General features: G+C 40.2%; 1 protein-coding gene across 1 annotated transcript in view; it reads right to left on the reverse strand.

Moving 5' to 3' along the window:
* Nucleotides 1-24,814, reverse strand: part of DNAJC3 (DnaJ heat shock protein family (Hsp40) member C3) — a 960,700-nt gene that overhangs the window by 302,258 nt on the left and 633,628 nt on the right. Inside the window, exon 8 of the mRNA XM_044072989.1 lies at nucleotides 3,704-3,809. Within this exon, the coding sequence (XP_043928924.1) occupies nucleotides 3,704-3,809 (106 nt within the window). The remainder of the gene's footprint in view (nucleotides 1-3,703; nucleotides 3,810-24,814) is intronic.

Genomic DNA, 24,814 nt, shown 5'->3' on the forward strand with positions numbered 1-24,814 from the left:
GTACAGAAAACTGAGTTGTACAGATGCTTGTGTTGAAAAATGTATTTGTAATGCTGTGTGTGTTAAAAATGTACCAACAGTGTGGGCTGCTGGACAGAAAAGAAATATATATGCATGTCAGACTGAACTATTGTAACTGATTACATGTATATATTGTAACAGAGGATACTGGAAGGAAGAGGTTAAGCCCAGCCCCAGCTAAATTTAAGAAAATATCCTGAAATTTAATAACCTGATTTAGGCCATAAAGATTGTATCTTACAGTTCTGACTGCAGCCAGAGACAAAATGTCTGTGAAAACAAGGACTAGGAATCCTTCTAGATTGTCCTTAGCAGTGAACTAATTGATACCATGGAAGGGTGGACGTGTTGACATGGTTTTATAGCTTCCAGATGCTATAATATTTTAGAAAAGCTCTACCTGGATGCGTGGTAACACACGTGTGAGATTTTGGTTCAGTTTCTAGTAAAGGGGATAGTATGGCAACCAGAAATCAGAAGACCAGATGCATGTGATGTCATTTTGTAAGCCAGCACAGAAATTATGTTTTAATACTACATGAGACAGAAGTCTCACAACAGTCTGTTTTTGCAACCTGACATAGAAGGATCACTCAACCACTTCATCTTGACTTGCTTTAGTAAATAATCAGGGAATAGTAATTATTTACATCAGTCAGGAAAATATAGTGAGATTAATTAAGTACTGCTTTTCTGAATCTGTGTGAATCTATTCATTTCTGTTAGTTTTAATATTTCCTATGCTGAAACTCTGGTGTTTACTGTAAATACATATTTAGTATTTTCATGTTATTTTGTTATTTATTATTAAATATATTAAAACTTTTCATTACGGCTGGTCTTTTAGAGAATGTTTTAACCTTGGAGAATACTTACATCTATTTGGTGACACTGTGGCCACTCCTGGAAGCCTTATTGCATCAATCAAACACTACCATTTGTATTAGTATTAATTTCATTCAGTATAACTAGGTACCCTTAGAGTAGCAGGCTTTGGAGTGTCCTGGTGGCAGTATCTACCTTACAGTATGGGCAGAGGGGCATAGCTGGTAAATCTGTGCCAGCCTATCCCAGGTGTGTGCGTGTGTGTCAGCTATTTAGAACAGGGACACAGAGCACTGGTTTCACAGAGACAGTGGTGGAGGACTTGGCCTGGAACACTCGGCTGAGGACTCAACTCTATAGCTGTGCCAGTGGGGAATCTTAATGGGGCCTGGAGAGAGAGGGGGAGGGGACCTAGACCCCAGAATGAGTGTGTTCTCTGTGTGCTCTTAAGGGAAATTGTGTCTGGAAATACTGTGTGTACCTATCTTTGTTCCAAGTGAACGTCCCTCACCAGTGCCAGTGGCGAGGATTTAGGCTCCTTGATTATTGCCCCAGATGGGGGGAGGGGGGATGTCACAGCTTGTAGGAGGGACGATGCCTTGTAAATATGTATATTTTGTAAGAAATTTCACTTTGTAATGCATACTTCTTCCTGTAGCACACAGTAATGCACAGTCAATTGGAAAATGAATTATAAATCCGTTCTCCATGTCTAAAAACGCTTAAAACTGTTGCCACATGACTAAGGTGCAGCTGGGAAAAGAAAAAAGAAATGCTTTCAATCACTAACATATGACAAAGGTATAGCTAGATATTCTTGCAGCTGGTGCTATCCTCCGATCTGCCCCCCCACCCATTTTTAAGTGGAGGTTGAAAAAAATACTCTCCTTGGAGAAAGTGACTAGAAAAGCAATCAGCATCAGAAAGTCCTAATGTTTTCTTTTCGTAGGAAGGAATTTAAAAAAAAAAAAGTCAGTCTGCTGAGAAATGTCACTGTGTAGAAGGAAGAAACAACAGCCATCTTTATCAAGCCTGATATGAAGTACTACATCAAAGATAACCGGAAGCAACTTGAAGAGAACTATGACAGATTGCAAACTGCTCAGCTTTAGTCTGGATTTGAAGAAACAATTAAATCAACTTAAGATTTTGTGTGTCCATCTTAACTCCCTTAACCATAAAAAGGGCTAAAGACACATGATGTAAAATGAACAAATCAAAACTGCAGTGTACGGAGTGAGTGCCAACTGTATGAACTACATGTTTAAAGTTAATTCCTGAAGTTCCCAGAACAAATTATAAAAATGTTATAAAGGCAATATGTGACATATAAGCTGACTGTTACCTTTTTCTTGAAAACTGACACTTGCAGAACTGGAAGGAGGAAGTAAATGCAAAAAACATGCACTTAATATGTGATCTGCAGGTTCTGAGGCTGGTAACAGAGGCTTTTGGAGCCTAAATGAAAGACAAATGGTACCAGTACTGACACTGTAGCATATGCTAACAAAAATGTATCCAAAAGGATGAAAGTACCTAAGAAGTGATGACTTGGCGCCATAATCCAGAAGCTAGCTAGGGTGGGGGAAAGGGGGTAGCTGTCAGACACAAGGTGTCAGGGGACATGATCTGCAGATCATGGAAGTACAACACCAGTATTGCATCTGCAGTTCAAGGCTGTAGCACTGTTGCTTCAGTACTTTATGAATAGTATTCAGAATACAGTGTAGCAAACTGCTTGTTACATTTGTAGCAAATGGCTGACAACAATTACTTAGGAAGCAGATTTTTTTTAGCTACTTAACCTTGGAGATTTTTTTTTTGTTTTTGCTCCTCATCCATGGAGGAGAACGTAGCTGAGATGTGTGGGTGCCAGATCTGGGAGCTGCACTGGACACCACAAAATCCAGCTATGACTCTGCCGTAAACATTTAATAGGGTTACCATGTGAAGGCCAGGCAAACAATACTGAAGTTACATTCCTCAGCCAAAAGAAACCTGTATTAAATGAAAAAATTAATTAATTGGGGAAAGGAGTCATATTTCTTGCAATAAGGCAGGCTATTTAAGGGTAAGTTGCTAGGAGAAGCTTCCACAGATCATAGGCCTTATGGTAATGCTACAAAAAAGCTAGATGCAAAGCTTCTGCATATTGTGAAGTGCCTATACCTTACTTTGGTTGCGTGAGTGGAAGAAGATGTAGAGAGGAAAACTGCATCTCTTGCGCCTGGAATTCTGCAGATGATACGGATCACATCCAATCTTGGAAGAGTAGGAACCATCTAAAACCAAAATCTAAACTGGTTACTACAGCAATTTTTGCCACAATGAGTGAATTAAACTGCCCGACTGTGAATCCAAGTCCAAGTGCACTACATAGCCAAAACCATGTCACCAAGTTTCCTACTGATATGAAGTCCTTTTACTATCAGGGAGATACAGTCCAGCTCAAACACCGGCTTCCAGAGGGCCTTTCCTTTTCAGTCCTCATAACTTTATTTCCTTTCCACTTTATTACTACAATTCTCTCTACTTACAACTGGCTGACAGACAACTTGACCACCTTTGAGTTACGGAGAATTTTGTTATCCAGCTACTGTCTGGTGCATTATGTTAACAAGACATGGTCCTTGTTTTGCAGAGACTGCACATAAACAGTCACCTTGTCTTAAAAAAGAAATGATAGCTCCATATCATCCAGCCAGGGTCTTTCATTCTGTCACTTTGAAACTTCTAGAGGTTACTAGGATGTAGCTGGACTCTGCCACCTATATAACATTTACTATGAATTCTTCTCGGGCAGCAGACAGGGTCAAGCAAATTGTTACTGGCTATGGATGGCATACAAGCATTTTACCTTTGATAAGCAATGGCAAATTCTTTCTTTCGCATGTGTAGTGTAATAGGGAACATTTGGCTCTGTGCTCATTACAGACTGGTATTTACTAATCCCATCTGTATACCTGTTAAAAAACAGACAAAAGAAAAAAGTCTAAATCAGAAATAAGACAAAATATAAATGTGCAATATGCTTCCACTAAGAAATAAAAACATAAAATAGTACAGTGCTAACACCAGAAGTAAAAGGTGATGTAGATTATTGATTATTAGTAATTTTAAAATCCATTTTTACTGTTAATGACACTATAACAAAACAAATACATGACTATGTCAGTATTCAGTTAGATATGTACAATTAATCATTATTTTACTAACTCTCTAATTAGCATAGTTGCAGTATCAACCAGGTAGTTGCGTTGCAGGAGCTACTTTCACAGGGGTACATACTTGGAACTTGTCTTGATACTCACCAGCATCCTGCTGATACTTATAGTAGAATTCAACTAGGCCCCATTTATTCTACTACAACACACGTCAATATCAGCTCTTGTGCTGAATTAGCAAACAACACACTTATACAAGCAGCTTCAACTTCAATTCCTTTTTCAGACACCAGGTAAGCAAAGATCTAACAGCATGCTCAAAAAAGACAGATAGAGTAAGCCAGCAATCAATCAAAAGACCACAACTGCAGAATGTAGCCCAATGAAGAATCTGTCATAAAAGAAAAAAAAAAAAACAGACATTTGTTAACACTGATGGCTGGCTTATGGAGCAATGGTAGTACTTCATTAGAATGCATTGACGGGATGGCAGAGGTGGGAGAAGGAGATGGTCAGAGAAAGCAACGTAGTTTTGAATGTTTAACAAGCAATAATCTACGCTACACAATTTAGGGCAGTAAAAGCACACACAAGCTACAAAAAAGCTGCATCATGCCAATTCACTAGCAAAACAAAAATACGATTAGTGGGAAACAACTGTAATTAACATACTCTTCACTGTTTGATAAGCACTACTCAGCAAAACCCACCAGTAAGAAGTTATACTTGCACTCACGCAAGAGGCACATTTACTGCCATTTTACATGTCTTCAGATATCATTTGTTTAATGTGAAGCAGCACAGAGTAACTTAGACTTGCTTTTCTGATGCGATACTGGAGTGTGACAAGTTACAGCCGAACATAAGCAAGAAGAACATGTCACTATTTAACAGCTGCATATTTCATCTAGTGCATTGTTTACAAGCAACATACAGCAGCATCCTGATTCTTTGATAATCACCACTACATGACACCAAATATTGACAAGTTACAGCCAAATAAAGCAAGAGGGATACTTCAGCCATATCCATGAATGGGTGTAGGTGAGGCAGGATTTATCTATGGTTGACATGGCTTGATCACAAGGGCAAACAAAGCCAGATATAGGAAAAATCTTGCATTACCCACACAAAGGAGTAGATTATTTCTATTATACAAGTTACTAAAATAAAACAAGAAAGTGCTTAGTTTTTATTTAATAGTATTGTGTACTGGAACTTCTTCATATTGTAGTAGTTTTCTGATACTGTCCATGTCTATGGGATTACAAGCTTGTGTACTGAGCATGCACAGATATGTATGAAGATGCTTCCACAGTACACTGGGAAGAATGCACTTTCTACCACATTTTCTAGCTAGGAGTATGGAGTCGAAGATGCTTGTGGACCTCCAGTAAATTGGTGGCAAGATGGGTTTTTATGGTTGCCTTTTAGGAGTGTCAAAGTTTGTCTTCCACATTCTGAATGTTGACTTTGTTTTCTCCACTTTACAGGACAGAGAAATTACAGTTGTGTACACTTACCATAAATGTAGATGTTCGAGTGTATTCACTGTTGCAGTCATCACTTTTGGGTTATCTGCATGCAGTAGCCCTCAGTCGGCCTGATTAACAAAGTCTTGGATCCTGCGTCGGTTGCTGTCCCTTCTTCCATGACATCAGGTCGTCAGGGGTAAAAACATGCAGCCGATGCCATTACATCAGTTTTTCTTGCCCCAGATGTCAGGTGCCCCCTTAATGGGAAGCAATTAGATCTATAAATATACAAGGTTATACCTCCAACAAAAAAGCAAATACATCAAAAAGCTTTTGAAGATAGCAAAGGAAAGTAGAGGTATATCCAAAAAAAGAAGGGGGCTGTAGGGAGGTTAACCAGGACTGCAACAATGAATGCACTCGAACATCTACATTTATGGTAAGTGTACACAACTGTGCTATATTCTTCGTGTTTCACTGTTGCAGTCATCACTTTTGTGTAGATTCCCAAAACTAAGGATGGGAGGAGGAATTTAAATAGAATTAGGACCAGCTAAAAGGCCCTGCAAGACTGCAGTGGCAAAGCCAGCTCTGGATTTAGAGAAAATTGGTAGATTGTAATGCTTGGTGAAAGTATGTACAGAACTCCAGGTAGCAGCTTCTAGGATGTCATTGGTAGGGACGCCTCTGAGAAAGGCTGTAGAGGTAGATGCAGCCCTGGTAGAGTGGGGGTCTGATTCCCTGTGGGATAGGTTTTCCATGGTTTTTGTAGCAGAAATGAATGCAATGGCCTATCCATTTGGAAATGGTTTACTTTGAAATAGCCTTCCCCTCTGCAGCAAATGCCACCAGCAATTGATCAGATTTCCTTTGAGGTTTAGTTCTGTCCAAGTAGAATCTAAGTTGTCTGTGCACATCTAAGGAGTGCAGAATCCATTCCCCTTTGTTCTGTGGATTAGGAAAGAAGGTTGGCAAATGTATGGCCTGATTAAAGGCCACACTGGATACCACCTTGGGCTGAAGGCGGGATTGGTCCTGAGGGACACCCTGTCCGCATGAATGTCCACATGAAAGATGATGAAAGGCGCCACTGCCATGAGGGCATGTAATTCAGATGCCCTTCTTGCTGAAGTGATTGCTAAAAGGAAAACTGTTTTCCAAGAAAGGAATTTTAAGTCCGCAGTGACAACTGGTTCAAAAGGAGGAAGGGTGAGCTTTTCCAATACAAAGTTAAGGTCCCAGGCTGGAATTGGAGCTCTCCTGGATGGTCATACATTTTTGGCCCGTCTGAGGAACTGCTTATGCAGTGGATGAGAGAAGAGGGGTGGTTCTGTGTTATAATGAGCTGAGATGGCTGAGGCGTGAATTTTGATGGAGGAGAAAGACAGGCCCTTATGAAGCATCTCAGTTAAGTATTTTGTAAATTGGGCACTGTTATGCTCATCCCTTGAGATCGATTCCAGGGACAGAATCTCTTCCATTTTTCAATGTAAGACTTTCTGGTACTAGGCCTCCTTGCCTCTAAAATGATATCCATCACTGGTTTACTGAGGGATGGTAAAGGAGAAATTATGTAATTAGCCAGGCTTCTAGATTCAGTGTTTGAAGCTGAGGGTGCAGAATTTGGTTCTCCTGCTGAGACAATAGAGTAGGAGTCTAAGACAGGTGCCATGGGGCCCACAGTGACACACTGCACAAGAGGGGGTACTAGTGCTGGCGTGGCCAGTCTGGTGCAATCAAAATCATCCTTGAGTTTGTCTTGTTTGATCTTTAGTAGTACTTTGGAGAGAAGAGGCAGAGAAGGGAAGGCATAAACTGATAGGTTTTTCCAGCTGAAGGACAGAGCATCCACTTTCCAAGCTTGTTTGTGGGGAGTCCTTGTGCAGAATTTGTCCAACTGATAGTTTTGGGGGGAGGCAAACAGGTCTATATCTGGGCTCCCACATTTGCTTGTCAACATGTTGGAAATCCTTGGTTCCAGTTTCCACTCATGTGGGTCCATGCGGTTTCTGCTTAGTTCGTCTGCCAGTGTATTTAGTTCTCCTGGCAGGAATTGAGCTTGTAAATGTACGTGACAGCTCAGGGCTGTGTTCCACAATGCCATGGCTAGTCTGCAGAGGGGTTAAGAATGTGTACCTCCCTGCTTGTTTATGACCACATAACAGTGGTGTTGTCCGTCTATCATTAATTGCCCTGAAAGAATGTGGTCCTGGAAGGCTGTCAGAGTATTCTGTACAGCTAACATTTCTTTTTGATTGATATGCAGGTGCATTTGACTTGGGTTCCATTTGCCCTGAATGCACTTCCCTGCCAGGTGGGCCCCCCATGCATAGTCTGATGCATCTGTTGTTAAGGTTTGGACGGCAGGGGGGTAGTGTGAATGGTAGTCCCCGGTTTTGGTGGCAGGCCTCTGCCCACCAAAGGAACTCTAGGCATAGGCAAGGTATGAGAGGAATCATTTCTTCTAGATCCTGTGAATGTTGACACCATAGGCTTTTGAGATACCATTGCAATTTCCTCATATCCAGTCTTGCATATGGAATTAGAAGAATGCAGGAGGCCATGAACCCCAAGGCTTGCAATATTTGCCTTGCAGATAACAGGGTTTTTGTGGCCACTTGTTTGAAGTAGATTGTCAAATGAATCTGTTTCGCTGGTGTGAGGAAAGCCATCTGGGAAGTTGTATTCAAGCTTGCTCCCAGGAATATAATTTGTTGACAGGGTACCAGGTGTGATTTCTTTTCGTTTATGGTGTACCCCAGCCACATCAGTACCCTTTGAACAAAGGCCAGATGATTCAAAAGTATGTCCTGGTTTTCTGCCTGAATTAGACAATCGTCCAGATATGGGTAAATCTGAATATTTCTTTGCCTGCAGAATGCAATGACTGGAGGTAGGCACTTTGTGAATATCCTGGGCGCAGTAGATAAGCCAAAGGGCAGTGCAGAGAACTGATGGTGCATGTAGCCTGCTTTGAAGCGTAGGTATTTTCTGCAAGACTCCCTGATAGGGATGTGCAGATATGTTTCTTTTAAGTCTAGTGTTGCCAACCATGGATCTTTGCCTAGCATAGGAAGCAGCTGGTGAAGAGTCAGCATCTTAAATCTTGGAATCACCAGAAAGGTATTTAGAGTAGAAAGGTCCAGGATAGGACGCCATGTATTGCCTTTTCTGGGTATCAGGAAAAGTCTCGAATAGAACCCTTGTCCCTTTTCCTCTTCTGGTACCAACTGAATAGCCCCCATGCTTGATTTTGGGCCTCTGCCGACTGATTTGTGGGTAGATCTGGCCACCCGCTTGGTGTTGGCAAGGTGTGGAAGTGAAATCTGTATCCTTGGGACACTATATTTAAAACCCATTTGTCCTGGGTAATGAGTTCCCAGTTTCTGGCCTGCAGACCAATCTTTCCACCTAAAGGAGCATTCAGTTGGGAAGTGCTAAGAAGTTTTAGAAGCAAGTAATTGAGACTGTTTTCTATAGGGGGAGTCTTACTACTCCCTGATTTGGGTGCAGAAACACCCCCACTGCCTAGTCTTGTGTGTCCCCTGGGACTGAAACCTGGGGTTTCTGCTATGCCTGGGTTTGACTTGAGAAGACCTTGAAGAGGCTGGAAAGGACCAATTCTTAGATGGCCAGTGCCTACTAAATCTAGGAGGCTGAACTTGTAAGAAATCTTTAACAGTTTGCATAGATTTAGCTTTATCTTCCATCTTTTTAAGAACTTCCTCAGCCTTGTTGCCAAACAGGCGGTCCTGATTTAAGGGACCATCCAACAATTTAGCTTTAACGTGATCAGGTAAAGATTGCTCCTTAAGCCATGCATGCCTTCTGAGCACATAACCAGTAACAACAGCCCTGCAAGAGGCCTCTAAAGAATCAAATCCACACTGCAAAGTATGTTTTCCAACCTGTTCAGCAGAATGCATTAAATCCTGTAATTCTTTATTTTCCTCACAGTCAGGAATCAACATCATTTTCTGTTTAAGCAATCCAATAACATGTTGTTGATACTTTAACATATGAAAACTGGCACTTGTTGCCGAAGTGTAAACCTTCTTACCCAATCTATCCAGCGCCCAGGAGTCTCTATCAGAAGGGGCAGGATTTTTAGCAGTAGAAGCCTTAATGCCTTTGGGTCCCTGTGAAATAGTCTCTGGATCCGCAATAGGATTTTTAAAAAGGAACTTGTGTGAATCAGGAACCCTGTAATATCGGTCAGGTTTTCTGGGAGCAGGAGGCAAAGAATTAGGGATCAAACTAGATTCCAAAAAAGCATCATCAACAATGTCTAGTACAGGAGGAATAGCTAAAGGCCTACGCCGAGGCAGGAGTAAAAAATCCCTAAGCCTCATTTTTGAATCAGAAAAATCCTGGCTTTCCCAGTGGAAATGCTCCCTTAGAGTATGTAAGGTTTCACCAAAAGAAAAATCCTCTGGAGGGGAAGCAGAGGGAATAGAGTCCTCTGCATCAGAATACTCATAAGCAGATGAGGGTAAATCCGGATCATTAGAAGAATCATAAAACTCAGAATCCTGGTCAGAAGATTCATAAACAACTTCAGTCCTAGGTCTCTTAGAAGGGGGAGGTTGGCTTCCCCTGATTAGAGTTATTAGATCTTCAGCCATTCTTATCATTTGTTTTTTAGGCATAGATGCCCGAGCATGCAGCCTGGGCGTCGGTTTTTTTAGACATGGTTCGAGATTTAGGCCAAAAAGAAGAAGGAGGCGTTGGTTTTATATGCAAGTCTGTAGGCCTGAATACACCCTCAGAAGCCGGTGCCTGCACAGCGGCTCCAGACCAATCCAAGGTAGAGACATCCACAGGTTCCATAGCTGAAGCATCTCGCGGCATACCGGACTCCGAATGGGTCTCAGTAGAGGCCTGCGAATCAGAAGTAGTGGGTATCAGGGGCTGCAAAAGCGCCTCACTGAGTACCGGCGAACTGGCGACTGGCTTAGAAGAAGCATCGTCGGCAGTTTTGGACCTCGGCGACCTGTATCTGTCTTTATCCTTGAGTTTTTTGGAATCCCGGTAGTCAGATGGCTAACCGATGATATTTTTGGATAATTAAACTGAGAACCGAAATATTTAGCGGTGAAAATATACAGACGGATAGTGCGCTGATTAAATAAAGCACAAAACCGACAGCATGATACGTCGTGGTCAGGGCCTAGGCAAGGAATACAGTACGAATGAAAATCTTTATGAGGTATTTGCTTTCCACAAGTAATGCAATTATTAACTTTTACTGATATCGGTAAGGAGCAAGAAAAAGTTTCCCCAACGGGGTACTTAGCTTTAGTTGAAGACTTCGGTTCTGAAACTTGAAAACGAAAATTTCAGGAGTCGGCCAACCGGCACTTGCGAACTGCTTCTGCTTTGGGCACCGCACGGCAAGAAAGACTGATGTAATGGCGTCGGCTGCATGTTTTATACCCCTGATGACCTGACATCATAGAAGAAGGGATAGCAACCAAAGCAGGACCCAAGACTCTATTAATCAGGCCAACTGAGGGCTACTGCAAGCAGATAACCCAAAAGTGCTGACTGCAACAGTGAAACATGAAGAACATCATGATGGTTGTAGCTATTTTTAGAAGCTACACTGCTTGAACTCATTACAGCAAGTAATGATGGATTCACAATCAGTACTCTGATTGCTGTGTCCAATTAATATGCATAATTTTGCATAATAATCTCTTAGTGTACAATTCACTTTATTTTATATACTTGTGGATATAATTTAGGGCACTCTTCAGAATGAATTTTGGACAAGGACTATTCTGTTATACCCAAATGGAGAAAAGGGGCAGAAAATTATAGCATACAGAGCCTGTATTATGTGAACTTTTTAATGGACTAGTTAAAAATAAGAATCAGAGAAGTGAGAAGTATAGGACATTGACATAGCTTTAAATGTTTGACAGCAGCAGTAAAGCAGCATAGAGAGATCGTATTAATCCTGCTGTACAAATGTGTACAGTAGGATTAATATGAGTACAAACTCACCTCTCGTCTACCCTAATGTATGCTGCTCCAATTCTTCCCAACTTAGAAAACTTGACCTTGCCAAACTCGACTCATGTTATAATAAAATCGCCAAGTTTGCAAACAACTCCACCTTTAGTACCCACCATTGCCAGGCTCTAAGGGAACTGCAATGGCTGGAAGTCCCCAGCTACTAACCTAGCACCAATTAGTCATTGCCTACAATGTCGTAACACATCCAAAAAAAAACCCTGCACTAGGCCAACTTCTCACCCACTATAATACAAATTGTCCTCTCCGATCTTCCGACAAACCCCTCCCTGTGTATCTCTAGGGCTAACAATACTGCAGGAAAAGCACTGTTCTCCCCCTCCACAGCTAGAACCTGGAATAATCTCCCTCCTGCTCTGATTTCTGCCCCTACCTCTTCTCACTTTAAAAACTCACTTAGAACTCACAAAGAATAAGTGGCTATGCCCATGCATTACACAAGTCCTCAAATTATTCCACGTATACACGGCCGGCCTTAGGCATAATTTTCCTTTATTTATTTATTTTTTTATTTTAATTAATTTAGTTAGTCCATTCTTTCTTCTCGGTGCCTGCTCGAGGGCACCGGAAAGAACCACAGGGCAAAGGGGGTGGTGAGCACCCTCCCACTTTTACAGCATCGCGGTATTAGCGTCTTCTCATTTAAGGAGAATCATGTGTGTACACACCAACGTGGAAGTAAATACATTTAAATGTAAGCTAGCAGTTTTGTTAAGAGGGATTAAGTCCGTGTGTGCTTGTTTGGCCGTTCGGTTAAGAAAGAAGGTAAGTGTATGTGTGTGTAATTTAAACTATTTGCTTCTGTATGCATGAGAAAGTGTGTGTGTGTATATATATGGAATTTAAATATGGAGAAGCTGTGGTCTGTGTAGTGCAGTTTGGTCGGTGGATGCATGCTTGCTACATTAGGAATGATGGATTCAAGATAGATATTGCTTATAATGTGTCTGCTGATGGACATAAATGCTAAACTTTGCTAATCACTGTACTATACCAGGATTACTTTACAGCTGAACCTACCTGTTGAACTTCCATGCTTACTGGCTGCATTGTAAACTTCATGTATCATTTCCTGAAGAGTTAAATCACTGTTCTGCCTGCAAAAGCTGACTGGGCGAGCTGCCATTACCTGCTCACCTATTCTAGGGTAAGGGAGACCGCTGTGTCTTGCCACAAAGGTGACACCTAGTGGAAATTCTAAATGTTACCCAGTGGGGTTTGAGCTAGCCAGACCCATTACTTGGTGTTTAATACCAGTAAAACTGAGAAGAATTCAGCATGCAGAGGCACTGACAGAAGTAGCTGGCTCAGGGGCTGCTGAGGAAAATTTGCTGTCTGCAATATAGTTCTTCAGGGAGGGGACAATTTCTGTCATTGTGCTACTGCAGAAATAATCTGAAATGCATAACTAAAAAAAATAATAATTTTGGAGAACATGATTAGGCATGTGTATTGTCCATACTGCAGTTGTATTTTTAGGAGTGGCTGGGAAAGGTTGCTACTTTGTGTGTTATTGCTAAAAATAGAATGAAATGTATTAGGGCAGACAGTATTTATTGCATTTGTCCACTCAGTCATGCCTTCTCCCTAATACAACTCTGGTTATGGGGTGGGTGTTGTAGCCATTAAGTGCTATTACTGGAACCAGGCTGAAATGCATTAATTTGAACATTCCTACTGTACAAGTTTTGGTTATTGGTTATGTGGGTATTTTAGCCATTGTGCGTGGCCTTCAGATATTAATGTCAGAAACAAGCTGAGATACCCTACAATGGGCAGTGTGATTAGGACTATTGTAGGGGAATACTTCACTGGGCATTTCTGCCATTGTGTGCTGCTGGTAATATGCAAGAGTATATCACAATGAGCAGTATTTCTTGGATTTGGGCTGTAAAACTTGTCTCCTCTCCCAAATGCCATTATGGTTACTTGGAGTGGGAAAGTTACTGCGATCAAGTTTTATGTTTCTAAAAGCTGAAATTAATTTAAGCAGGCTATTTGGTCCTTGTCATTCCCTCAAAGCTTTTGTGGTAACATGGGTGTATGGGGGGGTGGCAGCAAGGGATTGTCTGTAAGTGCTGTTTTATGTATTTATTTATTATCCAGCATTGAAAATTGATCTACCTGGACCATTTTCAGACTCATCCCAGGTGCAAAACTGACAGGGCAACAGTATACAGTAGGAATAATTCCAGAACATAGTATAGATTCAAAACAGTATTTTAACCTAAGGAGAAACACACTTAATACACAAAAACTAAATGACATAGCAGGTTACAGCTAAATGCCTTGTACAAGCAAAATTTGTGGAAGATAAGTAAGGTGAAGGCTTGTGTATAACTTTATATCATTAAATATCCACTTTGATGAGGCGATTAGTAGTTATTTATGACTTACTATTTAAAGTTTTCTTGCTTAGAGTTGACCCTGCATTGATGTGGACCCATCCATTTCAGTTAGTTTGAGCAAGTCACTACTCCTTTACAGCCTCGCCTTGCTTTAGAGTCACCAGACACCAGTCCCTACAATACAGTCTGCAGAAGTCTCTGTGAAATCCTAAGAAATTTCTATAAGCATTCCTAATGAAACTTGCACTAATGGATTATATATCTTGCATTATATACATACTTATGGTAGCATTCATCTAAAACTTGCTCTTTTTGGACCACTTAAACACACTTTTTGCTCTCCATACCTCCCACTGGCTTCCGGAACCACTGATCATAAACCTGCATTTCTTAAATCAATTTCTCTAAACATAATTTAGTTATGACAGCCAGGCAAAGGCAGATAAATTACAATCCTGTACATTTTTTTCTCTCGCTTTGGAACAGAATCACAAAACTCCATGGAGATTTTATATATATATATATATATATATATATATATATATATATTTATATATATATATATATATATATATATATATATATATATATATATATATATATATATAATATAAATATATATATATATATATATATATATATATATATATATAATACATATACATATGTAAAACTCCTGACCAATCTTCTACCTATGGAACTTCAGCACTGCAATACAAGTAGGTGCTGTATACTTTTAACACACACACAAGGTCCAGATTTATACAAATGCAGCAATCCTGACATCTTACCGACTTCACAGTATGTAATATGCAACACTTTTCCAATAGTTGCAAAAGTGCACTGGAATTTTCGCCCTTCATCCCGAATGTCAAAAACTTCAATTTTACAGCCTCCAGCAGAAACTACAAACAGTGAGTCACCACCACAGCAGATGAGATCTGGTTCATTTTTAAAAGGAATAATTTCCTGGCTAACAAACGGGTGGCAGTTGTTAAGTCTGAACCATCTTTTTATTCTTCAGCATTGGAAATAAGCTGATTGAAAGATGTACTGACTGAGGTAAGCCCACTGGGCACAAGTTATTAGAAGCATCCTGTTGTTTTTTTAACACCTTTTATTCATTTTATTACACCTTTTATTTATTTTATTTAACATTTTGTGCTGGGAGTTGCCAGAAGATTATTTTGAATTAGTTAGTGTAAGAGTTGTTTATGGATACACTTTTCCATAATTTTAGCCAGAGGGGAAAGGATAGCTATTGGTCTATAGTTTGATAGTTCAATGGAGCTGCCACCTTTATGGAGTGGTATGATTACAGACAGAGGCTTCAGTTATGGTTCTGTTCATCAAAATAGTGACAGGGTATGCTATGACATCAGCAGGTAGTCTGCAGGGAGGAGGTCAGCTGAAAGGATGGTTGGTTTGAGTTTTGTGATTAGGGCTGTAATGAGAGAAGTCGGAACTTTTTGGAAGCTAAAGGAGATTGTCACTGGGTTTAAGGGTTTTAGCATTAGGGAAAGTGGGTTTAAGTTTGCTAGCAAGGGCTTAGATGGTTTCTGTGAAGAAATTGTTGAAGGTGTTGGCAGTGGACTCTGGCGCTTTTTGCTAGGGGCTGAGGGGGTTGGCTTAGTGGATTGTCCTGGGTGGAGAAGTTTAATACCTGCCCAGAACTTCTGTGGCTTGTTGTGGTGATTCTGCTGATAGTAGAAATGTTTTTGTCTAGCAATATGGATTTTTTTGTATCATTCCGAGGCCAATTTTCAGTGGCGGCCTGGAGAGAAACGCTCATGATGCATGTCTTTGTGATATAGCTAGAGATAGAAAGACAGATATATTTGTTAGTTTTTTTGTGCATTCACTGTCAGCATTATGGAACTCCATATTTCAAGCAGTTATGATGTATTGTTTAATATTGATGCAGAAATGCTCCCATGTCATTTTCAGTTTTTATAATGGAGTAGTGATAAAACACACTGCTATTTTTGTATTTTAAAGTAAATCAAAGATTTCAGAATAGTTACAGCATTGTGTATTGTTTGGCAAATGGGTGAAATTCTTGGCTAGGCTTTAGGGCCTCCATGCCAGTAGCCTATAATCATGGGAATCACTTCATTGGTAGCACAACTGAATTTCCATAATCAAGAGCTGGCCTTTTTTTATTCATTGCAGGACCAGAAACTCAAACTTTGCATTATACTTGCAGAGCTTGTTTACAGGATCTGTAAAGTGCAAGGCATGTGGCTTCCATATGAGTGCATATCATGAGAATGTCGTATCGGCATGAAGGAAAATAATTGGCCATCAATCCGGCTGTGACAGTCTTCTATTTAGCCCTGATTTCAAGTCATTTACAGACACTCTGGTGTTCAGGCAAGAATCTTGTCTTTAAATCCACATGCATTTTTTTGTACCCTGAAACTGTCACAATCTCAGTCTTGTACACTAGCAACAGATCAAGCAGGTTTATTAAGGAAAATTCAGCCTTCAATTGCAGTCAACTACACTACAAGGTGTCTGTTGCAGTATGACTTGTTTTTTCATGCATTTAAACTTTGAAAGAACTGGAGTGGGTTTTGTGGGAGTGACCCATCTGTGGGCGTGGCTCAAATAGGGGTGTTCCTTGAGTTTGGTATGGGTGGGGCTTAAGGGGCGGCTGAGCAGTACTTCGCCTAGGGTGCCAATTCAGCTAAGGCCGGCCCTGCACGTATATACCTCACTTCCTAATATACCTACTGTAATATATATTACAGTCTAGGTCTTCTCATAATGCTGATTGAATTTGTATACTTATTCTGTTATTAACCATGTGTAACTATTTTTTCCTCTATATATAGGTCTTATGTCTTCTGCTGTATACTGTATTTAACATATTGTTTGAAAATTCTCTGTATACTGTATTTTAACATATTGTGTAAAATTTTACTTCCTGTGAAGCTTTTCTCCCCGGGCCTCCGCTGAAAATGGAACTGTGTCCAATCGGACCATCCCGGTTAACAAATGTAAAATAAAATACAAAAAACAAAATAAAATAAATAAATAAATACATAAATAAATGTGCTATTTAGAAAAATGGTCAATGCGAAGCAGCACATCATTCATTACTGATAAATGCGATTATGTCTCTGCATTACTCAGTTAATACAGTCCACAGATGCTACGGTTATCCCTCTTGATGTATGAAAGGCTGATCTAATTCTACCATGTTAATAATGTTAGTTTTTACATTATACTGTACTATACTTCACAGATGGTGTTCTAACCCCAATGAAATTAATATTGATGAGGAAATGAAACAGATTTTACAATGTTGAACTGAAACTTTCTGCTTTGCAGTTTATGTTCTGGGAAGTAATACACAGCGTTTCAGAATGCAAAAGGCAAACTAATACACTGTTCTAAAAACAAAAATGGCACAAAGAATGTTAGTAAGAAAGAAAATGTCAGGTCTGAGTTAAACTTCACAGTGCAAGACATGCCTCTCCATTAATATTAATGGTAATTTTTATCTGCACATCATTTTGAATAGTCAGTCCTCTGTATACCAGTTTGCACTGATTTTTGATGATCTGCATGACAGTTGCTTTGATGTGGTGTGGTCAGCCCTAAAGAAACAGCTCTGTGACAGAAGCAAAATGCTGTGCTTGCACACGTGCAAAAGCCAAAATATAAGAAAGTGAATAGGTGGTGGTGATGAACTAGGTACAAAATGAGAATTACTTCAGACCTGAGGCACAGGTGAAGTGTGGAAAATCCACAGAAGAGTTTATTTTTAGAAACAATGTTTAGACAACATTATACAACGACCCCCCATTAATATTCAAAAACGTGCACGCTGATTGGTCAGCATGCACGTTGTAAATCAGAGTTATAGTAATGGAAAAAGGTCCGGTCGCCTGGACTTTTTCCATTACTATAACTCTTTTTTTACAGCAACGGAGAACGCAAGATCTCCGTTGCTTCACAGTGTCTCGCTATGTTAAACGAGTTTAACAAAGCGAGACAGTGTATAAAAAGCAACGGAGATCTTGCTTTCTCCGTTGCTTTTTTCAAAACTGTCTCGCTATGTTAAATGGGTTTAACATAGCGAGACAGCTTTAAAAAAAGCAACGGAGAATCTCCGTTGCTTTTTTTAAAGTTGTCTCGCTATGTTAAACCCATTTAACATAGCGAGACAGTTTGTAAAAAGCAACGGAGATCTTGCTTTCTCTGTTGCTTTTGCCCTCAGCTCTGATGTACTGTGTAAGCATACGCATGCGGAGTACATCAAAACTGCTGCAGAATACCAGACAGCTGCGGAAGGGCAATAAGGAGGCATTATACAATGGCATTATTTAAGACAAGTAATTATTTTTTTTCTTAAATAATGTCATTGTATAATAGCAATAACTCACTTCTGGGTGTGGGTAATGCTGGATTTACCCACGATTGTCTTTGTTTGGCCACTCGGGCTTTGCCCTCGTGACCAAACCACACCAACCATGGATAAATCCAGCATTACCCACACCCAGGCGTGGGTTATTGCTATAATATTTAATGATGTGTATAGTAACAACTTGGACCAGTGCAGATATTAGCAACCAACTCAATCCAGAACAAAGCAAAACAAAAAGCTGTGTCTTATGTCAACCTACATCAGGAACGTTGCTGCTATATTTCTAACAGCTTAAAAGAAACAGTTCACCTTCACCATCTATTTAATTTTGTTGTTCTGAGAAATGAGACCAGCACAGCAGTGCAAATGTTTTTTGCAAAGCTAATGTGTAGATAATTCTCCATGCAGTTAAATGTCTTGGAGTTGTACAGTAGCACTAGCTGGATTGGATTAAAATACAACTAAATTACTGTATTAAAAAAACATATATTTTTAATGTCTTTCTGAAATAAAAAAATACTTCATTTTACTTTTATTCACCATGATTACTTATGTTGTGACCTATCCTACAAACTTTTTTTTTGCCCACATGGCTATGTTGTACCTTTTCTGCTGTTTCATGCTACAGTAGAAGTGCTCCACCCAGGTTAGGAGATTAGATCTACTAGATGATTCCCTACACACAAATTAAACAAATGAGATGGTGGGAGACTGGTGAAGTGACTGTAGGAAATATGTCTACTCAGATTGGTATAATCCTTAAAACTGTACTCAGCTGTCTCTTTCATTAAAAAGGATGTACAGTAATAAGATTGTATATGTTTATGTACATCCCACCTTTAAAAACACTGGGTGTATTTAAGTGAAGCCATGCTTTTACTCCTTATCTGGTGGTAGTCCAATGTGATCATATTTCCCAATTCTTCCCCCAACCCCAAGTGTGAGGAAATCAGGCAAAAGAACATTCAGAATATCACCAGAAGCCTTTTTGGCATTCTAATGATATTTTAAACCAATTTCAACAGGAAATACATCAACAAAATCGAAAGTCTGACAAGAACCAAAAACTTTCTGATTTCAGAGGGTTCAGAAGGAGACAGTAATAACTGCACAAGGACAAAATTTAAGATTCCTACTAAAGTTCAGTTTTTGGATAGGAGGCCTCAAATGTAAATCTTCTTCTTCTTTCGGCTTTTCCCGGTTAGGGGTCGCCACAGCGGAACTCCGGTCTGCTAATGATTGGCAGTAGATTTTTACGGTGCCGAGGTTCCAGCTCGACGCCCAACCTTCAACGAAGGCATGCCCATTCATGCATGTCTTTCAAACGCCACTTGACCACGGGGAGGACATGCAGACTCCACACAGAAGGTGCTCCAGCCGAGAATCGAACGAGAGAACCTCTTGCTGTGAGGCGACAACGCTACCGCTGCACCACCGCAGCTTCCAGGCCTCAGATGTAAATGTTTTCCTAAAATGAATGACCCAAACTCCATCTACAAAGCAACATAGGAGGGAATAGCACTATCTAGTTGTGAAATGAAAAGGTCTCAGTTGTGAAATGAACACACACAGTAAAGTACTTCTGTTTCTACTGTAGAATAAATTGCCTTCACAAAGCTGGTCATACATTAGTATGTGCACTTAAGCTGCAAGTTGGAAACATACACTCAGAAGAATTGTTATACAACATGTAGGTGTCCCTTTTTTAATCAAAATGGCTGATTTTTCATATTAACAAGGAATGTAAAGGGCTTTACAGATGCAGACAAAAGGCAAAGAAATGTAGTGAAGGGTGCCAAGTGCAATGCAACAGATGACACATTTGAACAGAAATGAGCATGCAAATTTGACAAAGCATTTCTGGATGGTCATGTAACAGAGTTTCATGGACAACGGTACAGGGAAGCAACAATGCAGACATGAGTGGCTTTAATAGCAACAGAAGAGGGAAAACAAGACCATATTGCAAGATATGTGACAGTTATGGGTTATTGGCGGGGAAGATTATGTTGGCATAAATTTATAATCCATCTAAAACTACTATAATGAAGCTTAAGAGAATTTGGGGAGAAATAAGCTTTCGGCAAGGAAGGATATATATGGGTGGGGACTGAAACTGATTTGCAATAGTGAGGATATAATAGTAAACCCTAGAAGGTTAAATAGAGCAAATGAGAGCAGATTTCTGAAAATGTATTTGGTCTAGAAGATGTGAAGTCACTAGCAGGGACTCAAGAGAGCATTTCATTCCCTAAGAAGATTTCAGAGTATTTTCCTTGGGTAGTGCGCGAATGCTGGAGATGGGTTGAGGGAATGAGATGCAAATGGGAACATGGTTTTGGGAATGTAAGGAGATGGCAGATTTGTAAAATTCCCTAAAGAGTACTTTGACAAAAAAGTTTAATGCTCCTGGCTACCAAAAAACAATTACTACAAAATCAAAATCTGTTCCCAGGAAGAGGGATCTTCAGAATAGGAAAGGAGGAAACTTCTTATAAGTAAATTAAATTATGGGAACAATACAGCCAGAATAATGTTCAGGAGAAGTAAGAGTGAGTTTTAAGGAAAGGCACGAATTTAGCAACTTATGAATGAAGTAGTCGTAAAAAGAAATGTACATGTTCTGTACAACAAGAACAATGGAAACTGTAACACGGTTTCTTTTCCTTTCTAGTATTATTTGTAAACCCAAGTTACCACTTAGAACATGCTACATGAAATAAAATGTTTAAAAACTGGCTTAACAAAAAAAAAAAAAAAAAAAACTGCAAGGCTCTCCAGGATAAATATGGAAAAGAAGGGAGGCAAGGTCTTGATAAATGGAAAATATCTAGTTTTAGGCTAGCAGGGTCTTTGTGGAGATGAATTGAATGACAAGGAGACAAGTAAAAACTGCAATAATGAACATTACATGTAACATGGCTTGAGAATGGCATCAAACATCCTGAATGCTGATACCTCTTTGAAATCCTCTGCACACCTTGTGTATTTGTAGAAAGGGGAAATGTTCCATTCAGTTTAAAGACAGAGCCGCACCAGACATGTATGCTTTAGCGAATGCAAACAGTGCTCTCTTGCAGGAGGAACACATACCAAAAAGGCCTGTGTTACAAAATCTTTTAGAGTAAAATATGTAGTTCCATATTCTGGTTTTTTAAGCTGTAAACAATTAAATCCATCAATATACATGTTTTGGTCATTTGGAATATGGCTAGCTAACACAGACCACAATCCTGGGAGCAGTACCACACATTTCTAGTACTGCAATAAAGGGAATCTAAATGGAGTTACCCATGTCTTCTGAGGCATTAAATTGTACTGTACTATGGTTATCATAATGCAGGATATGACTTGACGATGACCAGTCCTAACATAGCTGGAGGGCTAATATAATACAAAGAAAGGCACTCATCTTTAGAAAGTTTATAGAAAAAATGAGCCTTTGTGTGGAAACTTAAGCTAGTTGACCCCAAGATCCATGAATGCTTCTCATCAAATGCTAAAAGCACCTTAACTATGGAAGATAGTACCAAAATAAGATATTTTTGGAGGTATCAAACTCTCAGTTTAATAGTCTATAGACAGTACAGGAATATCTGGGCTACCTTATTTACATCCACTATACAGCAGAATCCATCATAACTTCATAAGATGTAAAAGAATCATACCTGTGACAGGTCCACTGGAATGAATACAGCAATTATGATAATCCAGTTGAGCAAACTCAAAATTTATATTAATAACTTAAGCTTGCTGTGTGTTGCAGAGAGGTGAAACTCTGACTGGAATCTAGACAACCAATGCTCAAGCAGCAAAGTTGATGCTGAAAGAGTAGGGGAAGATGGAAGTAAGCAGTTAACTGCCAGCCTATACAAAGGGGAGTGTGGGGGTTCCCAACTGGTTGGTGTCTGCTCCCAAGAAAGTAGTGGCTTGTACAAAAGCAAAACTCAGATCTGGAGGATATAGGCTGTGACCTCCCAAGACAGTGATGCATGTGCAAAGGACCATGTATGTGCTGAAAGAGCAGAAGAAGGTCTCGGCGGTGATGTGGATGATCATGATGCCATTAGAGAGTGGGGTTAGGGCTAGAGAACAATACTCTCGTACCTTGCATCCTGAATGGTATGAAGATGCTTTGGGGGGGGCAGTGTTGTGGTTCTTGGCCAAGGAACAAAGAAGTTTGGTTGTCAAATACTGGGCCCAATGGGAACGTGACTTTCATGGGCTAGAGTATGAGGGTGCCAGTCTCTAGCAGCAAAGCAAAGAAGTAGATGCAACCTAGAGTACTAAACACCCTCTTAGCTGCTGGGATAGTGGCCACTCTGAATAGCTTTCACTGATCTCAACAGTGACTAGGAAGGTCCAATGGTCAACAGGTACAGAGGACAAAATAGACAAAATGGAAAAACAGTATGTTGATGGCTGATGTTCAGCCACGTAATGAAGTTTAAAACCAAGAAAAAAGGCAAAAAACAAAGCAGTAGAACTTAGCTGTTTAAATCCCTTAACAGACCACTGTTAAAATTATTCTGCGGTTTCGTCCGAACTGGACTTCAGAATGAATGACAAAATGCCACTTATTCTCCTTATAAATACCAATGCTAGCCACCATAAAACACATCTGATTGGAGGACAAGACAATGTGAAGTGAATTAATTAGACCAGCTGAAGTAAAAAAATCAATCTGTGTTACATTCTTAAAGTGACATATGTATAGCCACTATTGAACACTACAAAAAGAAATGAGTACTAGCTCAATAATAAAAACAGTAAATAACCTTCCACAGTCTAAAACTTAAAAATTACACAATATAAAATACAAGAAAAAATTGTTTCCCAGAGAAAGCAGCAACCGTGTCACATATGCCAGATGTTCCAGAAGTATGTGCTTGCTGTCCGCTTGGATCAGGCAGTCGTCCAGATAAGGGTAAATTTGTATCCCTTGAAGTCTGCAGTAGGCAATCACTGATGCCAGGCACTTTGTGAATACTCTGGGCGCAATAGATAAGCCAAAGGGCAATGCAGAGAATTGATAGTGGATTGAACCTGCAAGAAATCTGAGGTATCTTCTGCAGCTTTGTCTGATTGGGACATGCAGGTATGCCTCCTTGAGGTCCAATGTTACCAGCCAAAACTCCTTGCCCAGCATGGGAAGAAGCTGCTGTAATGTGAGCATCTTGAATTTTGGTACGAGTAGAAATGTGTTTAGGATGGATAAGTCCAAAATGGGTCTCCAGTCGGTTCCTTTCCTTGGTACCAGAAAAAGTCTTGAATAAAAACCTTGACCTTGTTGGTGCGTAGGTACCTCTTGAATAGCTCTCATGCTTATGAGCTTTGAAATTTGCAGTTGTGCCTCTGCCCTTTGATTTTGTGGCAGGTTTGGCATGCCTCTCATTTTTGGAAGAGTGTGAAATTGAAATTTGTAGCCTCTGTTTATAATGTCCAGTATCCATTTGTCTGTTGTGACAATATGCCAATTGCTTGCAAATAATGCTAGTTTCCCTCCCCAAAGGTGCTGCCAGCTGAGACATGCTTGGCATGGAAATGAGGGAGTCATTGGGTTTGCTTCCTGTATTGTTGTTCACTGTCTTTGCCACCTCTTGGTGCTGGAGTTTGCCATTGTCTGCCTCTATATGATCCTTGTGATTGCCCTCTGCCTCTTGTGCGTCTGTATCTACCTCTTTGGGGCTTGTCAGTGGCTGGAAAGGACCAGTTTTTTGAAGGCCAATTTCTGCTAAAACGTGGTGGTTGGACCTGTAAGAAAGCTTTAACAGTTTGCATAGATTTGGCTTTTTCTTCCATTTTCCATAGTATCTCCTCAGCATTAGTGCCAAATAGTACATCGTTTTGTAAAGGAGCATCTAGAAGTTTAGTTTTCACATGATCAGGCAAATTTTGTTCCCTAAGCCAGGCATGTCTGCGAATGACTGATCCTGTAGCAGCCGCTCTACTGGAGGCCTCTAGGGCATCATAACCACATTGTAAGGTGTGTTTACCCACTTGCTCTGCACTATGCATCATATCCTGTAACTCCTTTAAATCTGGTTGTTCAGATTGAGACATTTTGTTCCTTAATTGTGATAACAGGAACTGTTGATATTTAATCATATGAAACTGACAGTTTAAGGCCCTCATGGCTAGGGTGGCCGAGGTATATACCTTTTTACCCCACCTTTCTAAAGATCTGGATTCCCTTTCTGCAGGAAGTGGATTCTTGGCAGTGGAGGCCTTCAATCCCTTGGGGCCTTGTGAAATGGTTTCAGGGTCAGCACTATGGCTTTTGAAGAGAAATTGGTGAGAGCTGGGTACTCTGTAATACCTATCAGGTTTGACTGGTGCAGGAGGCAGAGAATCAGGGTTAAGACAAGCCTCCAAATAGACATCATCCAGTATGTCCAAAACAGGGGGTATAGCCAGAGGTCTGTGTTGAGGTAACCAAAGAAATTCCCTAAGTCTTTTCTTGGAATCTGAAAAGTCTTGGCCTTCCCAATGGAAGTGTTCCCTCAAGGTGTGCAAGGTTTCCCCAAAGGAAAAATCCTCAGGAGGGGATACAGAAGGAATAGACTG

The sequence above is a fragment of the Protopterus annectens genome, chromosome 5.part1 (genome assembly GCF_019279795.1).
Source record: "Protopterus annectens isolate FY-2018-M chromosome 5.part1, PAN1.0, whole genome shotgun sequence".
Taxonomy (NCBI): domain Eukaryota; kingdom Metazoa; phylum Chordata; order Ceratodontiformes; family Protopteridae; genus Protopterus; species Protopterus annectens.